Source organism: Columba livia, chromosome 3, assembly GCF_036013475.1.
Source record: "Columba livia isolate bColLiv1 breed racing homer chromosome 3, bColLiv1.pat.W.v2, whole genome shotgun sequence".
Lineage (NCBI taxonomy): Eukaryota > Metazoa > Chordata > Aves > Columbiformes > Columbidae > Columba > Columba livia.
In genome coordinates, this window is record NC_088604.1 from 111,650,847 (window position 1) to 111,672,114 (window position 21,268).

At 37.2% G+C, this 21,268-nt stretch overlaps 1 protein-coding gene and 1 long non-coding RNA gene across 45 annotated transcripts in view; one reads left to right on the top strand and one right to left on the bottom strand.

Moving 5' to 3' along the window:
• Positions 1-21,268, bottom strand: part of WDPCP (WD repeat containing planar cell polarity effector) — a 156,617-nt gene that overhangs the window by 61,113 nt on the left and 74,236 nt on the right. For all 44 annotated transcript variants that reach the window (XR_010471748.1, XR_002415032.2, XR_002415031.2 and 41 more), the window contains 3 exons: positions 12,035-12,644; positions 7,631-7,819; positions 4,777-4,900 (listed from right to left, as the gene is read on the bottom strand). Coding sequence is in view for 38 of the 44 variants with exons in the window: in XM_065059224.1 (XP_064915296.1) it covers positions 4,777-4,900; positions 7,631-7,819; positions 12,035-12,644 (923 nt within the window). In the remaining 6 variants the exon portion in view is untranslated. The remainder of the gene's footprint in view (positions 1-4,776; positions 4,901-7,630; positions 7,820-12,034; positions 12,645-21,268) is intronic.
• LOC135579164 (uncharacterized) overlaps positions 10,319-21,268 on the top strand; it is a 38,723-nt gene continuing 27,773 nt past the window's right edge. The window contains exon 1 of the long non-coding RNA XR_010471750.1: positions 10,319-10,455. This is a non-coding gene — a long non-coding RNA (uncharacterized LOC135579164). The remainder of the gene's footprint in view (positions 10,456-21,268) is intronic.

Here is a 21,268-nt window from a genome sequence, read left to right on the forward strand (position 1 = left end):
CAACAGAGCTTTGTAGGGAAACATATTTCTACTATGGGAAAGAAAAAAAATCCATTATTTTAATGGAATTATCAGATAGAAAGGTCCTAATGGTTTTGCATCTTAGTATTTTTCCATGTAAAAAAAAAGCAAAACAATCCTTAAACTGGAAGATTTATGGCACTCTGTGCCATCCAACAGCCACCTGTTAGTGGCTGTGGGAAATGGCTCCATACAAGGATTCACAAACACAAGGACAGAATTACAAAGGAGGAAAGGACACAGCAGAAACACGGAGCTGTGGCTGCATTCCAATTCTATAACTCCTGAGCTGCATTTCAGACTTGCCAACCCAGCCTTTACCTCCAGCTCATGCTACGTTACTTTCTCACTGCCTGTCTGAGAGAGACATAAAAAATTGAACAAAACAGAGCAGGCGTGTGTTTGCGCCTATGTGTGTGTGTCAAACAAATGAGATAATTTCATGCATTAGAAAACAGGACAAGTATAACTTACGAATGCTTGATCAGAGTGAAGCAAAGCCATGAGTCGGCGATGCCATAGTTAACGAGTAAGAAACTATTCCATCCCATCCTATGTTCTGTACACGGGTAGATGAGGCTGTTATACAGAGGCAGGAGGTGGTGCAGCCACTCCCCCATTACATAAATACACTGAGTAGGCGACGCTCAACAAAAGGTTGGGGCAAGGAGGTTACAGCTCCCCAAGGCTTCCTAATAAATCCACCTCTGCTCAACATTTTACATAATGATATAATGCATTATATTATTATAAGCAGTGACATCATAATAAAATACTGGAATGCTGCTCAAGTGGCAAGGAACACCTAAGATATATTTCTATGCTTGTAATTCAGTTCCTGTATTTTTTAATTATAGATAAGAATTTAAAGTGAAAATAATTATTCATTCCATAAATCTTCTTGTAATGGATCCCAGGCATATAATTAAGAGGCCTTTAATTTTAATTTTGTATACTGAATGCCTGTTTTTGGAGGTATTCCATATTCTGTATTCAAGGCCTATACCTGCAAAGCTCTAAGCTTATATTTTAGTGGAAGCTGGAGATGATGCGTGGTGTGCAAATTGAAGAACTTAGCCTTTATAATGATGGATACAAGTAACATGGCTGCATCAAACATGTTACATGGCATTTTCCTTCCTTCTAATTGCATTCTATTTTGATCATGCTGTCAGTGTTCCTTGGCCCAGCTCAGGCTGCAGCACCATTTTCTAACCTATACTTGCAATACAGCCAGTTATGATGGAGCATCTACTTTCTAAAGTGTCTGACACCTAGAAGAGGGAACCTACCACCTCGGTGTTCAGATTTTCTAGAAACTGATCTCTTTGATTGTAGAAAAATAGCTAGCCTATAATCTCACTGATAATGTGAAAATAGATGTCTCCGGTTATTTGCAACTGGATATACAACCTTTCAGCCTACAGCAGAGATTAAAATCATTGGTGCATGATTATTACCAGGTGAGGATTGCCTTTCTGAAAAGCTAACTGTATTTCTCAATTCTAGTAAACACAGACACATCTTAAAACGTACAACAATAACTGGCACCTTTTTGGCAGACTCAGCAGGCAGGTCAAAGATTGTTTCAGCATGTAGAATAAATTAATATTTCTCTCCCAAGAGTGGGTCCTTCTAGAAAAGGCTTAAGGCAGATTGGTGTGGCATTTAAAAGAAAGGTGGAGAGGGGGGTGAAAACTTTTGTTTACATGAACATTTTTCAGACTTAGACCTCGAAATATTTAAGTGTTTTAATCCTGTATGAAAGGCTCTGCCATTTCCTGTCCAGCCCTGAAACGTCTGGTCTCCTCCACGGCCCATCATATATATCTTAAGTTGTCTTCCCCCATTTTGCTCTGAACTCCCACTCTGCCCTTTTTCAGGACTCCGTATGTTCCCATCTCCTCCTTTAAATTCTTCATGCCCAATTCCTTGTCTCATGCTCCTCACTCTACTTTCCTGACTCTTCCGACCCCACTTCAGAGTTTCTCCGTGTGTATTTTCAGCTCCTTATTCTCTAGGTTTAACTTCTGTGTATCTGCTGCTTGCTTTTGCGGAATCTCAAAGGAAATGTAGAAGGCCCTACTCTATTCCAATAAATATTTTTGAATATCAGCTATACTTACTATGCACATAAATTAGGAAGCGTTAAGTTTCCTCTGTTTGCTATAATAGAGTACGAAGTGATCACTTTGCTTTTATCTCACAAGAGAGCAACAAATGTCCCCTAGTGCTGCCTCAAGTTGGCACTGGCAGTGTACAGTGCATCTGCATTCAAGTCTTCTTGTTTGGTCATGCAGACACATCTGTGGTAACACAAATTCACTCTGAAGAGAATCATTAACTATTTGTAACTAGCCTGCAAGTATTTGGTGTTAATTGAATACGGGTAAAAAAGTGGATAAATAAAATAACAAGGGTTAAGATAGAGAGCATGTAACTCATTTAAAATGCTGCCTTCCTGATAGCCAGATACTGTTGCTGTCTCTGACAGACATGCCTGAAGGAATTAGTGAAGCATTGTGCCTCCATATGATCTCCTAGACATTGCATCATGCCTAGATGGCATTCTCCTACCCAGAACCATGGTTTACCATTCCTCCAACAAATGTATAGTACTCTCTGCTTAGCCTCCATTCAAGTTGTCAAGATGGCATTCTCCTACCCAGAACCATGGTTTACCATTCCTCCAACAAATGTATAGTACTCTCTGCTTAGCCTACATTCAAATCATTCTAGTCACTTAAGAAGACATCTAAAAGGAAATAAACACCAATTAAGGCACAGACACTTTAATACAATAAAGATCAGCTCTGGACATAATTTCCTTGCTTTCTATCAGATAAATCTCCCATTTTCGAACATTTCATTTGTACTTAGATTGTCTTCTCAGATAAGCTTTAAGCATTACCATCTGTTCTGCAGCAATCACATGATCCTATCAATTTGATTCAGTTGAATACAAATCCCTTTGACAACAGGGAAACAGCAAAATAACACACATTTGTTCCCAAAACTGCAAAACCAGCAGATTGTTCAAGGACTGCTTTACAGTGGAGGTAAAAGACACAGGGAGACACCTCCTGTCTGTGCCACATACTGTCCAGGCAGCATTCTGACACTGAAGCTTCTTGTTTTCAAGGGGAATTGAGTCAGTGCTTCAGCTGTGTTCAGCAGCCCCAAGGGCTGAAAGCTCAGCCAGGGCCCCATGCCTCTGCATGCCTGCTGGCATTTGGAAGCCAATCCTGAGTCAGAGGGAATACACCTTTCTCTTGCAGACCATGGTCACACCTCTCAGCAATCTCTGAGAAATTCTTTCCTCATCTGTCCTCTGCAGGCTATCCGCCCACAGCCACTGCAGCTGGCCATTGCAGCAACACATCTTCCCTGCTGGTCTCTAGGAGAAAGGCAGAGTTTGCACCCACTATTGTGGCTACATCCATTAAAGAAATCTCCAGTGAAAGGCTGGTGTATATTATGCAGATATTTGAAGTATTCTTCTATTTAAAATAATTTCCCCATTGGAATGGACCTGTTTACCCGAAAGATGTCCTATTCTCACTCAAAACATAGACAACAATATAAAACATTTCTCTTTATGATCTGAAAGAAGCATACACTGTACTACCGAAGCAACTTGCAGTTCCTAGCTTTGCGTATGCACACAATGCATAGAATGTGGTTGAATCATTGAAAAAGGTGCACTGAAAGTCTTCTCCATATATGTCCATCTGCAGTCCTCCAAAACAAGGTGTTACAAACATCGTATCATTCAGAAGGTATTAATAATTTCTTATTTTCACCCACTGGATAATTCTCAGAGGGAATGTTTCAGCTATATTTGTGGTTGAACACACAAACAGGTTAAACTGCTGTATATTGATATTTATAACTGAGTGAAATCTAGGCTATTAATTTATTATGAAGGAAAAATATAGCAATAAACCAAGGTACAGGGTATTTCAAAAAGATGGACCCAGTTTCAAAGCAGTATATTTCATGATGGCAACGTGTTACAATTACACAAAAATTTACAAACAGTTTAATGAGTTATCAAGCGGTAATTATTTGAAACTCTTTGCCCCACCCTTTCCAGTGGTAAGAGTTTCATTCATGGGTGGTTCGTGGCTGCAGAGATATAGTGATTTCAAACTGGCTCCATCTTTTTGAAACACCCTGTACTATAAATGCTAGCTGAATTTTGTATTATGACTTATCTAATGTAATATAACTTACAGACAAATGCATAATTTCATTTTCTCCTCTTAATTTAACTGCACTGAAAATTCACTGGAAATTACTGGAATATGAATTTCTATATGAGGATGAGAATAATGAAATGCTCAGATTTTAATGGTGCAAAGACAAAAACATCTTGGACCATGCACCATTTGTTTGCATTCTAGCATCTATTTAAACTCAAGTGTTTTTTCCAAGTTTGTAAGCTGTTTCAACAAGTAATCTGCAAGCAGTTGGTGAATGTAAGTCTCACAGAAGCATTCTATCTTATTTTCTATCAAGCTAAAAGGGAAAGAGTAATTCATTTTAAGTGTGTTGATGATAGAAGAGCTCTGAATAGCATTTTATCTGCAATAGCGTACTTGAAAGGAATGAAGTGCAAGTTAAACAAACAGTAACAATGAATGCATTTTTTTCAGGGGTGGTCCTCTTGGAAAATGTTAACCACATTAAAGCAGGTAGTCATTGAAATATGCAATTAATTTTAAGTTGATAGAAGTTAAAACTGTCATTCACCTTAGCAGGTGGTGGAAGAACCTTCTTGCATATCTGCTGATTTGGTCCCTGTACTCCAGCACAGTTGCATCCAAGAGGGGTCTTGTTGGAGCATAAAAGGTTCCAAGGCTTGCCTCAAGCTGTGCTGTGGAGTTCAAACAAGTGAAAATGTTTCAATTACAACAGGTTGCTCATGTCTGCAGTCAAATTCCTCAAACACTGATGAAATGAGATGTTGTTGTAGGACAGATGAAATTAAAATATGACAGACTGTACAAACACAAATGTGCACATAAACTTTCACTTTGAGGCAGAGTTGACAATGACTTTGAGCAACAAAGGTTGTCAAGAGGATGAAGAAGTATATAACACATCAAGTTCTCACCAGCAGCGTACAATTAAAAGTGACTCATAAGAGTAACATAGTTTGAACAAGTTTGTCTGGTAAAGATCAGCTCTCAATTAGCTCAAATCATCTTTGTCCTCTTAGGCAAACAATAATGAAATTGACTTTTTCAGGGATTATTATGCTAGGTCAGCAGGTGACAGAACCCTTCTTATGTTGGCTTTGAGGTCCAAGGAACCTCCTTCAGCCTGCAGCTTTTAAAAAACTTTAAATGGGTCTAGAAACCCTCAGGGTTTGACTCTACAGCATGTAGTGGTGGGAAACAGGATAACCTCATTTGTAATCAGTAAAATAAACCCCTTTTACTGTAGAAGTTCCCTTTCCTTTAAATACTTTCTGACTGTTACACTCCACAGCTGGAGCTTTTAGGCATTTTTCTACAGGTTTTTAATACAAAATTATAAATAAGATTATTATAAATAAGAAAATACACAGTATACTTTTGTGTTCCATATGCTTAAATGAAAGGAAATGTGATGATCAATAATACTTATATGAATTCTGCTTGAGCATTAACGTGTAGTATGAGTCCTTATATGCAGAACAAAATGACTGACATGTTTCACTCATTCTTAATTCACAGGGAGAACTTGCTATATATTTGCTGTATAGGTTCTCCTTTCAGAGTGGATGTGCAAACTGCTAAAGCTGATCAGAACTTTGTATGGGCTTTAAAAGTAAAATATAACCTATTGTCTCATTAGGCAAACAAAATCTCATTGATTTGTGGTTATTAATGTTTGTTTGACCTAGCCATTTCTGTATTTCTTTATTTCCAAGTATAGTTACATTTGATTTTATTAGGCTTGATGGCATTAAATGTGCTAATAGCACTGTGTTAGGAACACGGGCAAACTGTTAGTAAATTAGGTTTTGCTTTATCTTAAATCTATACAGAAAGATAAGCTGAACTTTGAAGGTATTTTCTTTCAAAGCAGCAGTCAATTTAGATTAAAATTGAATACAGCAGTACCTTTGCAAAAACAAGCCATACTCTCTTGCCATCACTGTTTTCCTGACAGCATGTTTTGTACTTCTGAAATATTTCAACCTACATGGAATACAAGTAACTACTGGCACAGTTATAGATTCATTAGATAGCCCAGCTTGATGTTGAAGGCAGAATAAAAATCTCAAAGATAACTGCCCCATTGCTATAAATAAGAGGCTTCACTGGGTTTTGCTAATAAAAAAGAAAACAAATTACCATGCCGAATTTGCTAGATTCCTACAGAATAACTCCTGGACAGAATAAAATTCCATCTGCTGTAAACAGTGTTAAGGGGCTGCATGGGGGGAAACACACAGACATCTATTTATAATGTGCATATTTTTACAAGAGTTTCAAAACCAGCTCTTTTCATGGGTCCTTTTAAAAGCATGATTTATTTAGAATTGATACGCTATGTTTGCAAAGCAGAGAATTTTTGAATCAGATCCCCCAAAATGGGATAGCTGATGGCTTGGCAGCAATGTAGGACACCTTGGAGTTTTTCTATCATCAAACACACCAGAATCCTAAGTATTCTTTCTTGCTACAAAAGATGCTGGGTTCCCAGCTGTCTGCCTGCTAGACTGGAGGATAACACCTTCACTAAATCAAGGCACTTCAAATCTTGAAGTCTATTGAGTTCCAAGATACACAGCAAATCAAGAGGAAGTCATCACACCAGTCTTCAGCAGGGAGGAGGCTCAATCGCTTCTTGCAAGGGACTCCAGCTACTACTGCAGGGGGGCAGAAGATTACAGTGAGGACAAATGCTATAATCCTAAAGGAGGCAGCAGAGGACAGGGTATTCAGAGCTTCTGGATCTTGTAATGAAAGAGTGGCCCTTAAAAAGCACCGTAAAAACCATAGTAAAATCTCTTGTCCCTGTTGCAGGAAAAGGTTCCTCCTTAAGTTGGTGCTGCCTTAGCATGAATATATAACAAACAATCCTATATTAACTAACATTAGTTTGCAACTTGTGCTAAATTTATGTAGTGTAATAAAGCTACAGCATATATATCACAGTGATTTATATAGTTAGTCATGCCTATACCATATATATATTAAAATATGCATTATTTTAGTATCACCATTAATACAAATGAACTAACACACAATCAACACAGGCTGTCCAGGGAGGTTGTGGAGTCTCCTCTCTGGAGACATTCGAAACCTGCCTGGACGCCTTCCTGTGTGACCTCATCTGGGTGTTCCTGCTCCAGCAGGGGGATTGGACTGGATGATCTTTTGAGGTTCCTTCCAGTCCCTGACATTCTGTGATTCTGTGAACACATTGATCTGGATTTTATTGAAATGACTTGCCTACATATGACATTTGATTATGAAGTACCATAACCTTTGAGGCTGTCTGGATTCCCTCTGTTGTCTTCTTTATACAGTCAATAAATATATTGTCATAACCCGCATGCAAATTACAGAGACACCACAAAAATACATTAAAAATATAATCAGTCCCCTACCTTCTCTATCTGGTGTAAGTTTTTGTTTAAGAAGGTGATTAACAATGGCACTCAAGCATACGTAACACTGACGACCCATTGTGTTCCAGTTCATGGTGTTCAGGACATTAATTGCCTCTTGTATCTCATCGTAACGAATGTACTGGTGGATGATTTCCACAAGACCCAGCTGTCCTCTTGTGATCACACCTTTTACAGGAAACAGTAAAAGCAAAAATAGTGTCACGACTATGTAAAACAGTAGCTGACTACTTTTCAGCAGAGTTGAAAATAATTGACATTGACTAAAATGAGAAAGTTTAAGTTAATGGGTTTCGCTATTAAATTTTTATATCAGACAGTTTCTTATCTTGTTATAGTTACACTGAGGGTGCTTTGGACAACAGAGAAAAACCACCAGTGAACTTCACACAAGGAGGCTGAGTGCATGTGGCTATTGTCACCTATTGGTGACAACATAATGTAATGAATTTTGGTTTAAACACGGTAGAAAAAGCTTATTCCCAGTTTATCACTCTTGTATTGGAGGCAATAAAACCATGTTCAGAGCACCTCTTTCCTATGGGGAAACACTGAGGGACAATGCTAAAAAATAGCATTTGTCTCACAGAAATGTACCTATGTGTACAAGTCTAGAGCAGATGAGACTTTAAAGCAGCAGTTACTCTATTACTCTCCATCTTGCAATTGCTCCAGATCTTACTTCTAGATTGGCAAAATTCTCTAAGTGAGGCATGTCTTCTGTCAGGGGATATAATGAAAGATATCGACATCTGGGGACCTCAGAATTATAGTTGCACATGCACATGCTTACCATAGCGGAAAAAACATGAGCAACACACTGGCAACTCCATGAGAACATGATTTATCTACAGTACCTTCCGGAAAGTAGAAACTGAAAGACTCTCAGTGTTTCTTGACTTTTAGGTCCCAGCTTCTGAACAGAAAAGGTGACTGAAAAGCTGCAGGGAGCAATGTTATTTCTTGTCTCTGACTAGCCAAATCATCATGTGACACAGGTCACACAAAGCATTTTAGCAATTCTTGCATGGTTGGGTCACTGTGCTAGAGTATTCTTTATCACTACTGCTCCAGATATCAGAGCGAGATCAGAATTTACTATTCCTCTCTCTTTAAATAAAAACATAATATTAATTTTTTGTTTTCTCAGTCTATATTCTGATGTAGATAGTCAAAACTAATTTTAAGGAAAAAAATTCTGATGAGAAAGGGAACAAACTGAATTTCAAAACTGATACTAAAGCCATAGGGTAGCTGAGGAAAAAAGTCTGGTAACAGAGAAAATCAGACCAAAGATATGGAAAACAGACCTCACAGAATTTTCATAAATGTATTTGTGAATATAGTTTGTGATGTAAAATAAGAATTGAAGAAAGAAAAAAAAAAAAAAAAAGAAGACCTGACTATATCTCAAGGACAAGTAACTTGCTGAGAATTTGCATATACAGATCTGATGCTTTGGGAAAAAACCCTTACATATTTACTTTCTATAATGGAGAAATACTTAAATACTTCAGGTTTTAGTGCTGTTAATGAAAAGACATGGTTGTCTGTTGTATTTCACTTTACATTTGCATGTATTAAAGCCTATGGACATTATACTGTGTAACAGCAATGTTTAACCTGTGAATGTGTGATAATATGGAATTCTTATGGTAGAATTTATTCTTCTTAAATACTTAGTGTTTTTAAAGTATTATATAAGTTGGCCAATATTCACATTAATCACTAAGTGAAGATGAAAATACTTATTTGCATGCTAATTAATTATTATATTTAAAATGTCTTTCAAGGCCAGCAATGCTGAACCACTGACACCACTACCCAGTCTGGCACTATCCAAGATCTGGGTTGACATCAATGACAAGAAGCTGCAATGCTTTTGAAAATGAGCTCATTATTAGACACCAACATATTTGCCATTAGTGTTTGAGGATAAATTTAATATTAATCTTTTCCTGAAATAAATCTGGCTACACAGCACAATGGAGAATTCACAGCACTTGTTCAAAATCATAACACATCAGCTGGAAATTAAAAATATGTTTGCCTTTTCTCATTGACATAGTTTATTAGCAGATATTTATGGGAAACTATTCCAAGACATGAGGTACCTATGGATTTTATTTCAGTCCTCAAGGCCTGTCTAGGTTTTGTTGTCATGGACCCCTATATTTTCCATATAATTTGTATTTGCATTATTTCATAAATAGCAGAGAGCTAAAAACTGCTGAGGTTGGGAAGAGGGGCTAATTAATCAACAGAGCATTACCTTGATAGTGTGGCAAACTGAGAAGAAGAGGGGTTAAGCTGAAAACCAGGATGCAATAGAAAACAGCATGTTTTTATAGAGTAGACTACAAAGGAGGAGTGAGGGAGGGATAGAGAGAGCTTTGCCTTCCCACTAGAAGAGGTTTTGCAGTAATTATACAGAATGAAATTTTAAAATGTGATAACTTTCAGCTGTAGAGGTCAACATCTTCCCATTTGGATGCTTGACTTCTCCTGGGTGGTGCGCTTCCAGGCAACCTGCTTGGGAAAAAGAGGTGGCAGCCAATTCACTGCCTAATTGATTTAGGAACGGCGCCCAGGGAGACAGTCCAATTAAGTTTACAAGCTGGCAATTAGCAGGAAAGGCCTCTAAATCCCTGCACTGAGAGCCTGGTTGTCTTCATAAGAACATAAATGTGCTAAAGATAGCAAGGGAAAAGCTGTGTTTTCTGGAAAGCTGTTGTGAGAAACCCCACAAGGGAGGACTGAAGCAAAGCAAGGTAGATGTGGGTAGAGTGCCTTCTGCTTGACAGGTAAGAGGTAATTTAGAGGGTTTTTTTTAATGGCCAACATGCACAAAAACATCAAATAGCTGTTATAATTAGTGTTCTGGGGTACTCTGCAACTATTAGACCTGTAATTGAACACAATGCAGATGAATTATCTCCAAATAAATGATAACTTGTAAACAGTTTTAAAATAGTATTTTTGGATAACAGTAATAATCTGGATTAGCTCTTATAAAACTATACAACTATAAGACCCAACACTTTTTGTTGCTAACATCTTATTATATTAATTTACCTTTTTTGCAGTGGCATACTTAGTTAAATTTTTCAAATTTAGCCTTTCATGTGTTTAGGTCTGCAGTACTTTTAGTCAAGATTTTTCCCCACAAAAGCACATGCATGTCTCAATCAGTAAAGAAATAAAGTAGATTTTCAAACCTTACTGTCACCAAGTTTTTTGGTTTGGTTTGGTTTGTTTGGGTTTTGGGGGTTTTTGTTTGTTTGGTTTTTTATGGTTTGGTTTTGTTTGAAAAAAAGGCTTCTTCCTGATCTCAACAGTTTTATACAAAAGAATCATAAAAACCTCCTTTAGAGATCGACAAAGGTAATCCTGTTTCCTCGGACAGACAATGGGCAAAATGCTGACATTTTCCCTGATGAGTATATTTGACATGGGTGTCTGCCCTGCTGAAACACTGGCTTGGTAGTCAGAAGATTTAAGCATGATTGTCTTTTTAGCTCTCACAGTGGGCTTGCACCACTGTAACTTGCCTGACTTGAATGGAATGAATACAGTTCTCACTGATGAGCAACTGCAGGGGTTTTATTCTTAGTTCAGCCCCTGACTCGTTGTGCAACTCTTGGAAAGCCTTTTAGCTTTCCTTTACTGCTTCTTGTTATTGTGTTTGTAAAATGAAGATAGTTAAGGTTTTCCTGTCTTAAAGTCTCCTTACACCTAAACTGAGAAGTGCTATATAAATTCTAAAATTAGTATTATTACTACTTCTTTTATTTACAACTCCTGGAATATCAACTGAGACCAAACTTCTCTGGCAGCTACAAAAACCTTCTTTCTTGTGTGAAAAGACTTCAGGGAAACAAATGGTGTAATTTCATTTGCTGAAGTCAGGAAGAACAGAGTCTTGACACAAAAATACATTATAATGAAAAAGACAGCTGCATCACACAAATTTAGGAAAGAAAACAGCACTACTGTCTTATTAATAACAATAGCTTATTTTAGCTTGTTAAGGGTATTACTTCAGACTGAATACAATTCCTAAAATAATATACTACAGAACAAAAGAATTTTCAATACAGTAAATTTTTAAGTTTTATTAGAGTAGCAGGGAACATAATGGGACCCTGATCCAAGAACAGATTGGGGTCCCATTTTGTCAGACCCCACATGAAAAGACACTAAGTAGTTATGAAACATAATAAGCTCCTTGGCTCAGATCTTCAGATATTATTAGAACTATGTGCTTTTACAGCTCTGGTCCCATATGTCTAAAATGAGGGTGTTTTCAAACTACAAAAAACTTATGAGGTACAGACGTTTCCTTGAGAGCTCAAGGTTGAATGGATGTGCTCAGTAACTTACCAAGTTTAAAGTGAAGTACTCCTAAGGGTCCTTTGTCAAACCTAACCATCAAAAGATCGTGAACATCTGTGCTGTCAGTGTTGTCAGATGCAACTTGAGGAGCAGCCCACTGGATCTGGATGAGGCTGCTAGGCACGTCGAAGTGTTTACTGAATTGCAGAGTTGCCTCAGGTGAATAGTCTTGTGCTAAGAGCTGAATTTTAACTGGGGACAGTGCCGTGTCGAAAAGTTGCAGCTCCCCTTGAGAGCTACCAACCACGAATATGGCTCCGGAAGGGTGGTAGGTTATTGAAGTAGGCAACAGTTCTGCTCGGGCTAACAGAGTCACTTGGTTGTAGGCTTCATACAGAATTATTGACAAATCTTCACAACCCAGGACTAGTTTGTCTTCTGTGACGTCTCTGCAACAGCTGATGGCCTTGGATCGTAGTGGTATTCTGGTGACTGCTGTACACTGAATTTTGTTCTTAACACACTTGTAGACACAGCTGTCAGCCATGGGCTCTTTGTCTGAGGAGATGGAGTGCTCTACTGTGTAAACCTGATAAGGCTCGTTAGTGCTGAAGCTTGCATCAAGTGGATCCCATTCTGTACGGACGTAACTCAGAACCTGAAAGGAATCCAACATATTTTGGCAGTCATTTGTGACAATTTATTCTTACTTTGATGATTTAAAAAATAGACTGCTGCAAATATGCTTCCTCACAGGTCAGTAAGCTGAAACAAATACGCATTTTAGGAAAGGAGTTGTAAAATCTACTGGTTTAACTTTTAAAAGGTCCCTCCAATGTAGTTTGAGCCATATTTGTTTGTCCAGAGTATACACTAGATTAGCAGAATAAAAGATAAAAGAGAGGACAGTCCAGGGTTGGTAAGAAGAGAAACAAGCAGCTGACTGATACAAAAGAATAACTGATTATTCACAAGTGGAGTAGGAAAGAAATCCCAAAATTTCTGGAAAAATTTTTAATAGGTTACTCTGAGCATCACACATAGAGAATTCTTGATCGTTTGCTCTGGGCCACGGTAACAGAAATTATGACACTGTAGAGGTAGAAACAATGGTATGGTTAAACAATGTATACTATATGTTGCCAAATGAGTTGATGGTAGATGTTCTTTGGTGTCATGTAGCTTTAGATACAGAACAAATTAATTTGTGATAGCAGAAAAGGAGGACCGTTTGGGGGTACTTGACTGTTGAATGAACTGGAAGAACAACATAAAGGCAGAATATGATTCAAAGACAGAAGCTGGCAAAGAACAAGAATTTGTAGTGTGGAAACACAGGAAGTAGCATAAAGTGATGTAGGCAACAATGGAGACCAATGAAGATCCATGTTCTATAACACATGGTTTTGAGCGAGAGGTGTTGTACAGGACTCAAGCAGGGAAACTGGGAGAAACACCAGCTGTAAATAAATCACAAATTAGCTTATAGAAAGCTATTTCTCTGAAAGTGAGAGAAAACCAACATTTCTAAAAGAATGAGAATAGTAGAAATCAGTCAGAAACTTGCTGGTGTTTGTTCATGCAGAAATAAAGAGTGAAAGGAAAATGTCAAACTGAGCCCAACCCCACCCTCAGGTATATGCACAGCATTCTCCACACCAGGAACTAAAGCTGCTGACCTGCCACTACTTTTGGAAGCCCTTTCTTTTGAGTCCAGGTGGTATGCAAGTAACATTTACACAAAAGTGGTAACAAATGTGATTAAAAGGCAGAGAGAGGGTGAGGGATGAAATCTGGAAATTTCAGGTGGAAAACAGAAACACACACAAAGTTAAAGCAGATTAAGCTTGATTTCCACAGATCACAAGATCAACTGAACATATAATTTAGTTTTTCATCCTGCAAAGGAAGAGAATAAGAAATTAAGATGCTCTTGGCATATAATCCATGACTTCGGAAGCAACTGATGAATTTATAAACACTTTATTTGGGACGTTGATCATACTGACAAGGATGTTTCATTCTGACAGTTAACTTATTTTGACAGCAAAAAGGTTTTCCCATTCAAAGGAAAGCAAAAAGGACTGTTGAAATTCTGTGGCTGAAAACCAGCTGCTGGTTAATAAAAAAGTCTTAGCTACTTTAAGATGAGCAGTTAGGGACATGCAAAGAACCACTTAATGCAAAAAACACCTAATAGAGAAGGCAATGCATCCATCTTATAAAAACCAAGTAAGCCAGTTTCAACAGAGTAGTGACCAATGAAAACATATACCAAAGCGGAAATAAAAGATTAAATTACTTATTTAGTTTCAAAAGCATTTTCTCACCCCCACCATTTCCTCACCAACTACTTTACCTTTGCAACTAGTAATTTATGCCCACAAAATGTACAGCGGCTACTGTGCAGATGTTAGAACTGCTCAAATGTGTAGCTTATTAGGGTGTTAAATTGCATAGCGAGGAAACCCATAAAAGAGGTTATTGTGGACAAAGGATTACTGTGACCACGGAGCTTTCTAACTCCAAATAAAGACAAGGTAAAATGCTATTGTTTGTTCTGCAGTTTTTCCTAGGAGTATGGAGAGAGACCCGGGTAGCTGCCTTTCAAATATGTGAAATAGAAATCTTGCCCAAGCAAGCCTTCAAAGCTTCCATAACTTCAGTGAAATGAGCCTTGAGGCCCTCTGGGACTCAGATTTCTGTCTTCCTGTGGCAGGTTTTAATGCACTGCATTATTCATCTACATATTTTGATCCAAAACCAGTGTTCCTCTCTGGACATCTCCTCACAAGCTACAAGAAATTCGTGAAGATCCACACAATAATCAAGCCTATGAGAGATGAAAGACTGAAAGCACTATTAAATTCTGAAGAGAGCCTGGCCTTGAAGGTTAAGATAACAGAGAAGCAAACACGCGAAATATGGATTTTACAATTCTATAGGAGTGGCTGCTGGAAAACAGCAATGGAAATAGTCACAGAAAAATAACTGTTGTCATCTGATCGTTTGAGAGTCAGCAAGCAAAGAGAATCCAATTAATAATTTTGTTCTGCTTGTTGGAGCAAAAATGGGACAAAATGTTGCACACTATTTGAATTTAAAAAAAAGAAAAATCTTACATTTTGAAAGGCTAATTTAATGAGCCTTGAGATGAGAAGCTTCCTAGCTTCACATAATTTTGAGAGCAAATCCTTGAAAGGAAGTTTAGGATGGGGGGGATGCTGTATGTAACACAATTCTAAACTAGGAAAAAGTTCCTGCATGGAGAGAAAGACTATTTGCTACATTTCAAAACATAAGTTTTGATGTAATGTTTAAACAAACTAGGCTTAAAGGAAACTTTTCTGGACACCACTGTTCATATTCTGGCTGAAAACAAGAGAAACATTTCTCCTTAGATTGGAACAGATAAGCTGCTTCTCATGCATCAGTGGCCTCATGTGCCTCTTGGAGGAAGAGTACCAAGCCGAGAGACTTCTTTGTTCTGGTTTCCAGTTTTGCTGAATATAACTGGTATTTGGCACTCTGAAGGGGGAAAAAAAAATTCTCTTTCATCTGAGTGGGAAGATTTTAGTTTCTCTGTCAGAAATGACTTTTATTTTTAATTCTTCAGGCTGCTAACTGGAAAACTAAATCAGAGAGACATACAACTACAGAAACATGTTAATAAGACTAAGATAATGCTTTTGAAAAATTAGAAGTGTAACGATTAAAACAGCTTTTTTTTTTTTTTCTTTTCAAAGAAGATGGTAGCCCATGCCTGCCAATTGTTTTTCTCTCTGGTAAGTAGCCACATGCTAGTAAATGTAGTGCACATAGTGCTTTAGCAGTCCATTTAAAGGAATCCTCTGGGATCCCTTTCTGGTGAGCAGTAGTACTCTGGAACCCCAAAGGGGAACATTAAAATAGCAATATGTCTTTAAGCTAACATAACATTTGCTTGGGGAGTGGGAAGGCAAAAGCTGGACGAGTTCCCTCCAAAGTGGGTAGGACAACTGTAGGGCTTGTGGAGGAGGGGACAGGGCAGTGGATCTCAAAAGATAGAGCCATAATATCACATGGTGGAGTGTATGATTCCGTTCAGTGTTAAGTGCTTTGCACAAATCTTGGACTAAGCACTAAGCCTTGGATTTCCAGGGAAGATTTCTGGAAGTACTTTGCATGAAGTAAAAGCAATTAGTTTTTGTAAAATAAAGAAATAATATATATAAAAATTTTACAAGTCCCTTTTAGTTTCGTGACATATGCTACAAAAATATAGTAAATGTATTTAACTATTGTCTACATAATTTATGCATATTTCCCTTATTAATGTGGCAGTCACATGTCACTACCGCACATTTATATTGTTTTCCCCTTGCAGTACTGGCCTGTGCTCTGCATCAGATAATCAGCAGTATAAAGGATACTATATTTGTGAAGTTCTCAAGTCTTAGAGTCAGAAATCATAACAATACAAGTCAAATGATCAGTTAATATTTGTAAATAAGGGGCCTGAGTTATGCTAGTTAAAATACTTTCTTTCATTTTATGTTTGAAAGACATAATTGCACTAGCTTGTATGGGCAGCATCACTCTTCTCGGTGCAAATCTTTGAACACTTAAAATTGAAGTATTTTGCATAAAGTGCTGGGAAAGGATAAAGTCCATATATCAAAACAAATAAGAGTTTTAACCAGTAGTTCTTAAGCAGAAAATTGGCTTACCAGGCAGATAAAAAAAAGAAAACAAAAGAAACAGAGAAATAAGCTTGCTGTGACTGAATTGTGTGTCTTTCAGATGAGAAAAATGTTTGATTTATTTTATGTATGTTAAAAAAAATGCTTATTTAATTTCGCAGTGAGGCTCCAAATAACAACAAACACTTTAATTAGAAATGTAGAGCGGGAAGTATAGTGCACACTAGAGTAAAATACTTTTAAATACAGCACTATGAAGATGGAAGAAAGAAAATGAACCCTATTTGTAAACATTGCTAAAATAAAAATGCAAGGCTCCGGCTCCAAGTTACTTATTTGGCTGCTTTGTATTCACAGTCCCACATGCTACCTTATTATTTGGAACTCCAGCCAACATTTATTCTTGTTTTCTTTCAAAATTTATCATCATAATCTTTATCCCATATTATTCATTGAACTCTTAACCCAATGTGACATTAAGGATTTTACACTCTTTGCTACTTGTGTGTGAGAGGTATTTCAGCTATTTGGTCACACGCCGTAGACGTTTTTCTGAGTGCTACAGTAATTGTAGGATAGCTCACTCAGAAAAGCTCTGCTGTGTTTATTTCACAAGTTTGAGGTACAATGTAGAAGCAATAACTATTAAATACTATCTCTTGGGAGAGAGAAAAATAATATTCTCTGTCAGGCAAATTATTTTTTCCACAAGATTGAAGTATAATTTCAGTGATTCTCACTGGCACTAAATGGAGTGAAAATAAACATGGCAAAGACAAATGCAAAATACTGCATTAAATGAGCCTTTGCACCATCACCTCCTGTTAATTTATGTTTGCAGAATAAAGTTCATGTTGATTTTAACATGACTTTCTCTCAAAGCATTTAATCCAAGGATGATTTCATATCAGATTCTATTTATTCATAGCAAATTGTTTGAAATGATTTCTGGAAGATTCCTCTTCTGGTTTTGAAATAAAAATACCAGCATTATCTCCACAGGGAGACAATTTAAAAAACACCCTTGATCATTGGTACTTTAACAAGGAAGAAACAAACAAAACCCAAATAATTAAATAAATAAGTTGGAGAATGGATGAGTTTACTGGAGGAAACCAATGCATGCAAGAAAGCAAACAAAGGTTTAACAGACAAATATTCCTGCAGTAACAGGCATGCATGTATATAAGTGTATGTCGCACACCAAAGCAAAGTCATATGTCCAAGAGAAAAGCACTTTTGTCTTCAGGGGATGATTCTTCACTAAATCTTACAGCATTCAGCATAGTAACCACTGACCTCAGAAAAAAACACAGAGTAAAACAAGTAAAGATTTCCGAGGAAAAAGTTCTTCCTGGTTTTAGAGGAATAATGCCTACATTTAACCTTAATAGTAGCAAATGTTAAAATAAAAATCTGTACAGCATAATTCAAATAAAATTTATAGTGTATTTAAAATGCAAAATATATTTCCTCCATTAAGTTGAAAACCTGCTTAAGAACACAATACCCCAAAGTCTGTATGTGCAGGGTGAACCATCTCAATGCAGAATGTGTAGTTACAGGATATTTACCATGATGAGGGGTTGAGTTGCCTTGTCCCAGAGCTATTCCTGTCCTCATCCTAATAAGCACTCTTCTGGTGGGCAGCAAAAAGCACTCAGAAAATTATTTCAGGGAGGAAGTAGTATCACCTAAGTGCCCCATTTACCTTTGCCACAACAAGAAGAGAGTCAGTAGCTGGCAGATCTTTTTGTGGTTTTCGTAGGTCAGCATCACAGCGCTGTGGAACAGCTGTGAGTAGCACCCATTCATTTCCTCAGGCTTGGTTTAATTTTTCATAAACCAAACATGCCCAACAGCTCTTCGCAGGCTAGACATTCAGCAATTCCTGCTTTTCTCTTAAGTCTAGATAATAATACTGTTTTATCCAAGTGATACTACTATTTTCAAGTAAAAGGTTGGTGGTATTATTTTACTACACTTTTTTTTATAAATGTTCCAAACTGAATCAGTTCACGCTTCTCATTCTTCTTCTGTTGACAATAATAATTTACTGGGAGAAAATTCATATTATTGGTCAAATATATTGTAATAAATATGGATTTACTTTCATGAATAACAATGACATGGCATGTTTTTGTTCCAGGTCTATACCTGGGGAACACTACAAATGGTAAGGGTGTAGAGGCAAAGAGGCAAATAAGCATGCTCGCAGAAACACTACATTTTTGTATTTGACCTAGAGAATAACTGTTTAGAAGCTGTCTAGAAAAGCTAACTACATTTTTGCTCGTGTTTAAGCTATCAAATGACCCTCAGAAGTAAGAGGCATTAAGTTAAAGTTCCCCTCCAAGACCCTATAGTGGAAAAATATACCTCAGTTAACAGCAGATTGGGGGCTGATGCTACTTCTAGAATTGCTGAGTTACAGCATCCCCCATCCATGCAAGGGAATTTAATTACTGCCCATGAGGAACACTAGAGAAATCAAGAAACAAACCCCCAAACAGTACCTATAGGTTACCTGTTACGGATACATACGGGGAAGCACACAGGCAGTGTCTTGAGCCCTACACAGTAGCACTGACCAGCCAAGACTGGAACAGACTAATTGACAACCAGCAAGACAGTTTGTTATCTGTATATAAGTTTTACATATCCATAGCACAGTGCTTAGTATTTTATTGACAAATACAGGAAAATAAACTTCATCCAGAGATCTTAGAATTAAAACAGACAAGTAAAGGCAAAGAATCAGAGAAAGGAAAGCAACTGAACAGTTAAACCTGGCAGTTGTGCTTTTAAAAAATTTCTTATATTTATATTACAATATGGGTTAAATTAAAAGGATTATGAGTTTAGGCCTAAAGGCTCAGTGAATGCTTATTATCATTACTGTGTTAAGCACCAGTGATGTGCTTGGGACTATACTAGACAGCCTCAGCCCTGAGCAATTTAGAATCTAAACCAGAAAAGGATAAAACAAGGTGTACTGAAAGATGTAGAGCAATGCTGTAATTCCAGAATCTCCCTATAACATATAAAAGGAAATGAAGAAAGCTTTAAACTGACACAGTGGTTTCTGTGAGTTTCTTAGAAGAAATGAGTCTCTAAAAAAACCATCTCAGAAAACAGAGATTGCAAACTGCTATGCTGGTATTAGGGAGTTTTCTGGAAGACGTGGCAAGGAAACAAGAGGCATGGAAATGTCGCTGTCAGAACCTGGATATATGGAAGGTATGGTAAGAAATAAGATCTGAAATGTCAGTAGGATGAAGTTTCATAACATTGAACTGGCACAGGGACTAGGTTGAAAAAACTTATAAAGAACAAGCATATGTTTTAGCTACCAGAGTAATTTTTGTATGTGACTGAGCATAGCTGAAGGGGGAATTGAGAACTGCAGGTGTATATCAGGCAGAGGAGAGAGATGAGTCAAAGATGACTGCTAGTGGAGAGGGGTCAAATGAAAAGCAGTAAAGACAGCAGAACTGGAGGTAATTTAAACTTAATTTCTACAGTGACTAATGACAGAAATTAGAAAGAAAAGCTGTCTCTAATACCTTTTCTCTTTTACTTTCAATATATATAAAATCCCAAGGGAAAAAAACCTCCCTGAAATTAGTATTAGTTATCAAAGTAATAATTCCAAGACATTAAAACATTTACATCTTCCCTAATTAAAGAAAATAGGATGTTGTTTATGAGAGCAGCTTATTCAAAAGTGTTACTTATTTTTTTCCCTACAGGAAAATAGCCTGTAATAGCTACTCCAGATCAGCTATTCCACAGCTGATTCTCAAGTTTATGCTCTTCTCCCACAGTCAATGCCTTTTTAGTCCATTTTAGCAGTGGCTTAAGCTAAACTGAAAATAAAACTCCAAACGCAAGAACATCTACACAAGATGTTAGTCCAGAACAGCTTTTACATTTTAAATTCAGGCTACAGTTCTTTTCAGAATACGCCCAGGTAGCTTCATTTTAAAGTTCTTATCCAACATAAGAAACCTGATTCAAATATTCTTAAATAGACAAAATAAAAATGAAATAGATGAAATGGAAACATCTGCCTAAAAAGGTAAGCTACGCAAGCGTCAGGAAGAGAGTCAGCTTGTAGCCTTGTTCTAACCTGTATCTTACATTCCTACCTGTAGATGGGGATTTTTGACTTTTTCTTTAAGAAAAAAAATTCCCTGACTTGATCAACACTCCTAGCAACAATTAAGGCAGCATCTGGGTGTAGCTAAAATTTTATAACAAAATACTTAAAATAGATGTGAAATGCCTATCAGTTAACATTGCAGACAATGTAAAATAATTGCATTAGACAACCATGCAACAGCTACAGTTTCTAACTCAGAGTTTTCTAGTGGCACTCTGATACTTTTATTTTCTGTGTTAGCACCTCCAAAGCTATTATAAAGCATTTTAAAGACCTAACTTCCTTGCTACATTACTCAGATCGCCCGTTTTGATAGGAAAATAATAAACATACTAAGTAAGGTGCGTTTTTTCATTAAATAACAAACCTTTCTTTTTAAGATTAGAATGGCTGATCTTCCTTTCTCATGTTTTTATCATATCTGTTCTTTATATC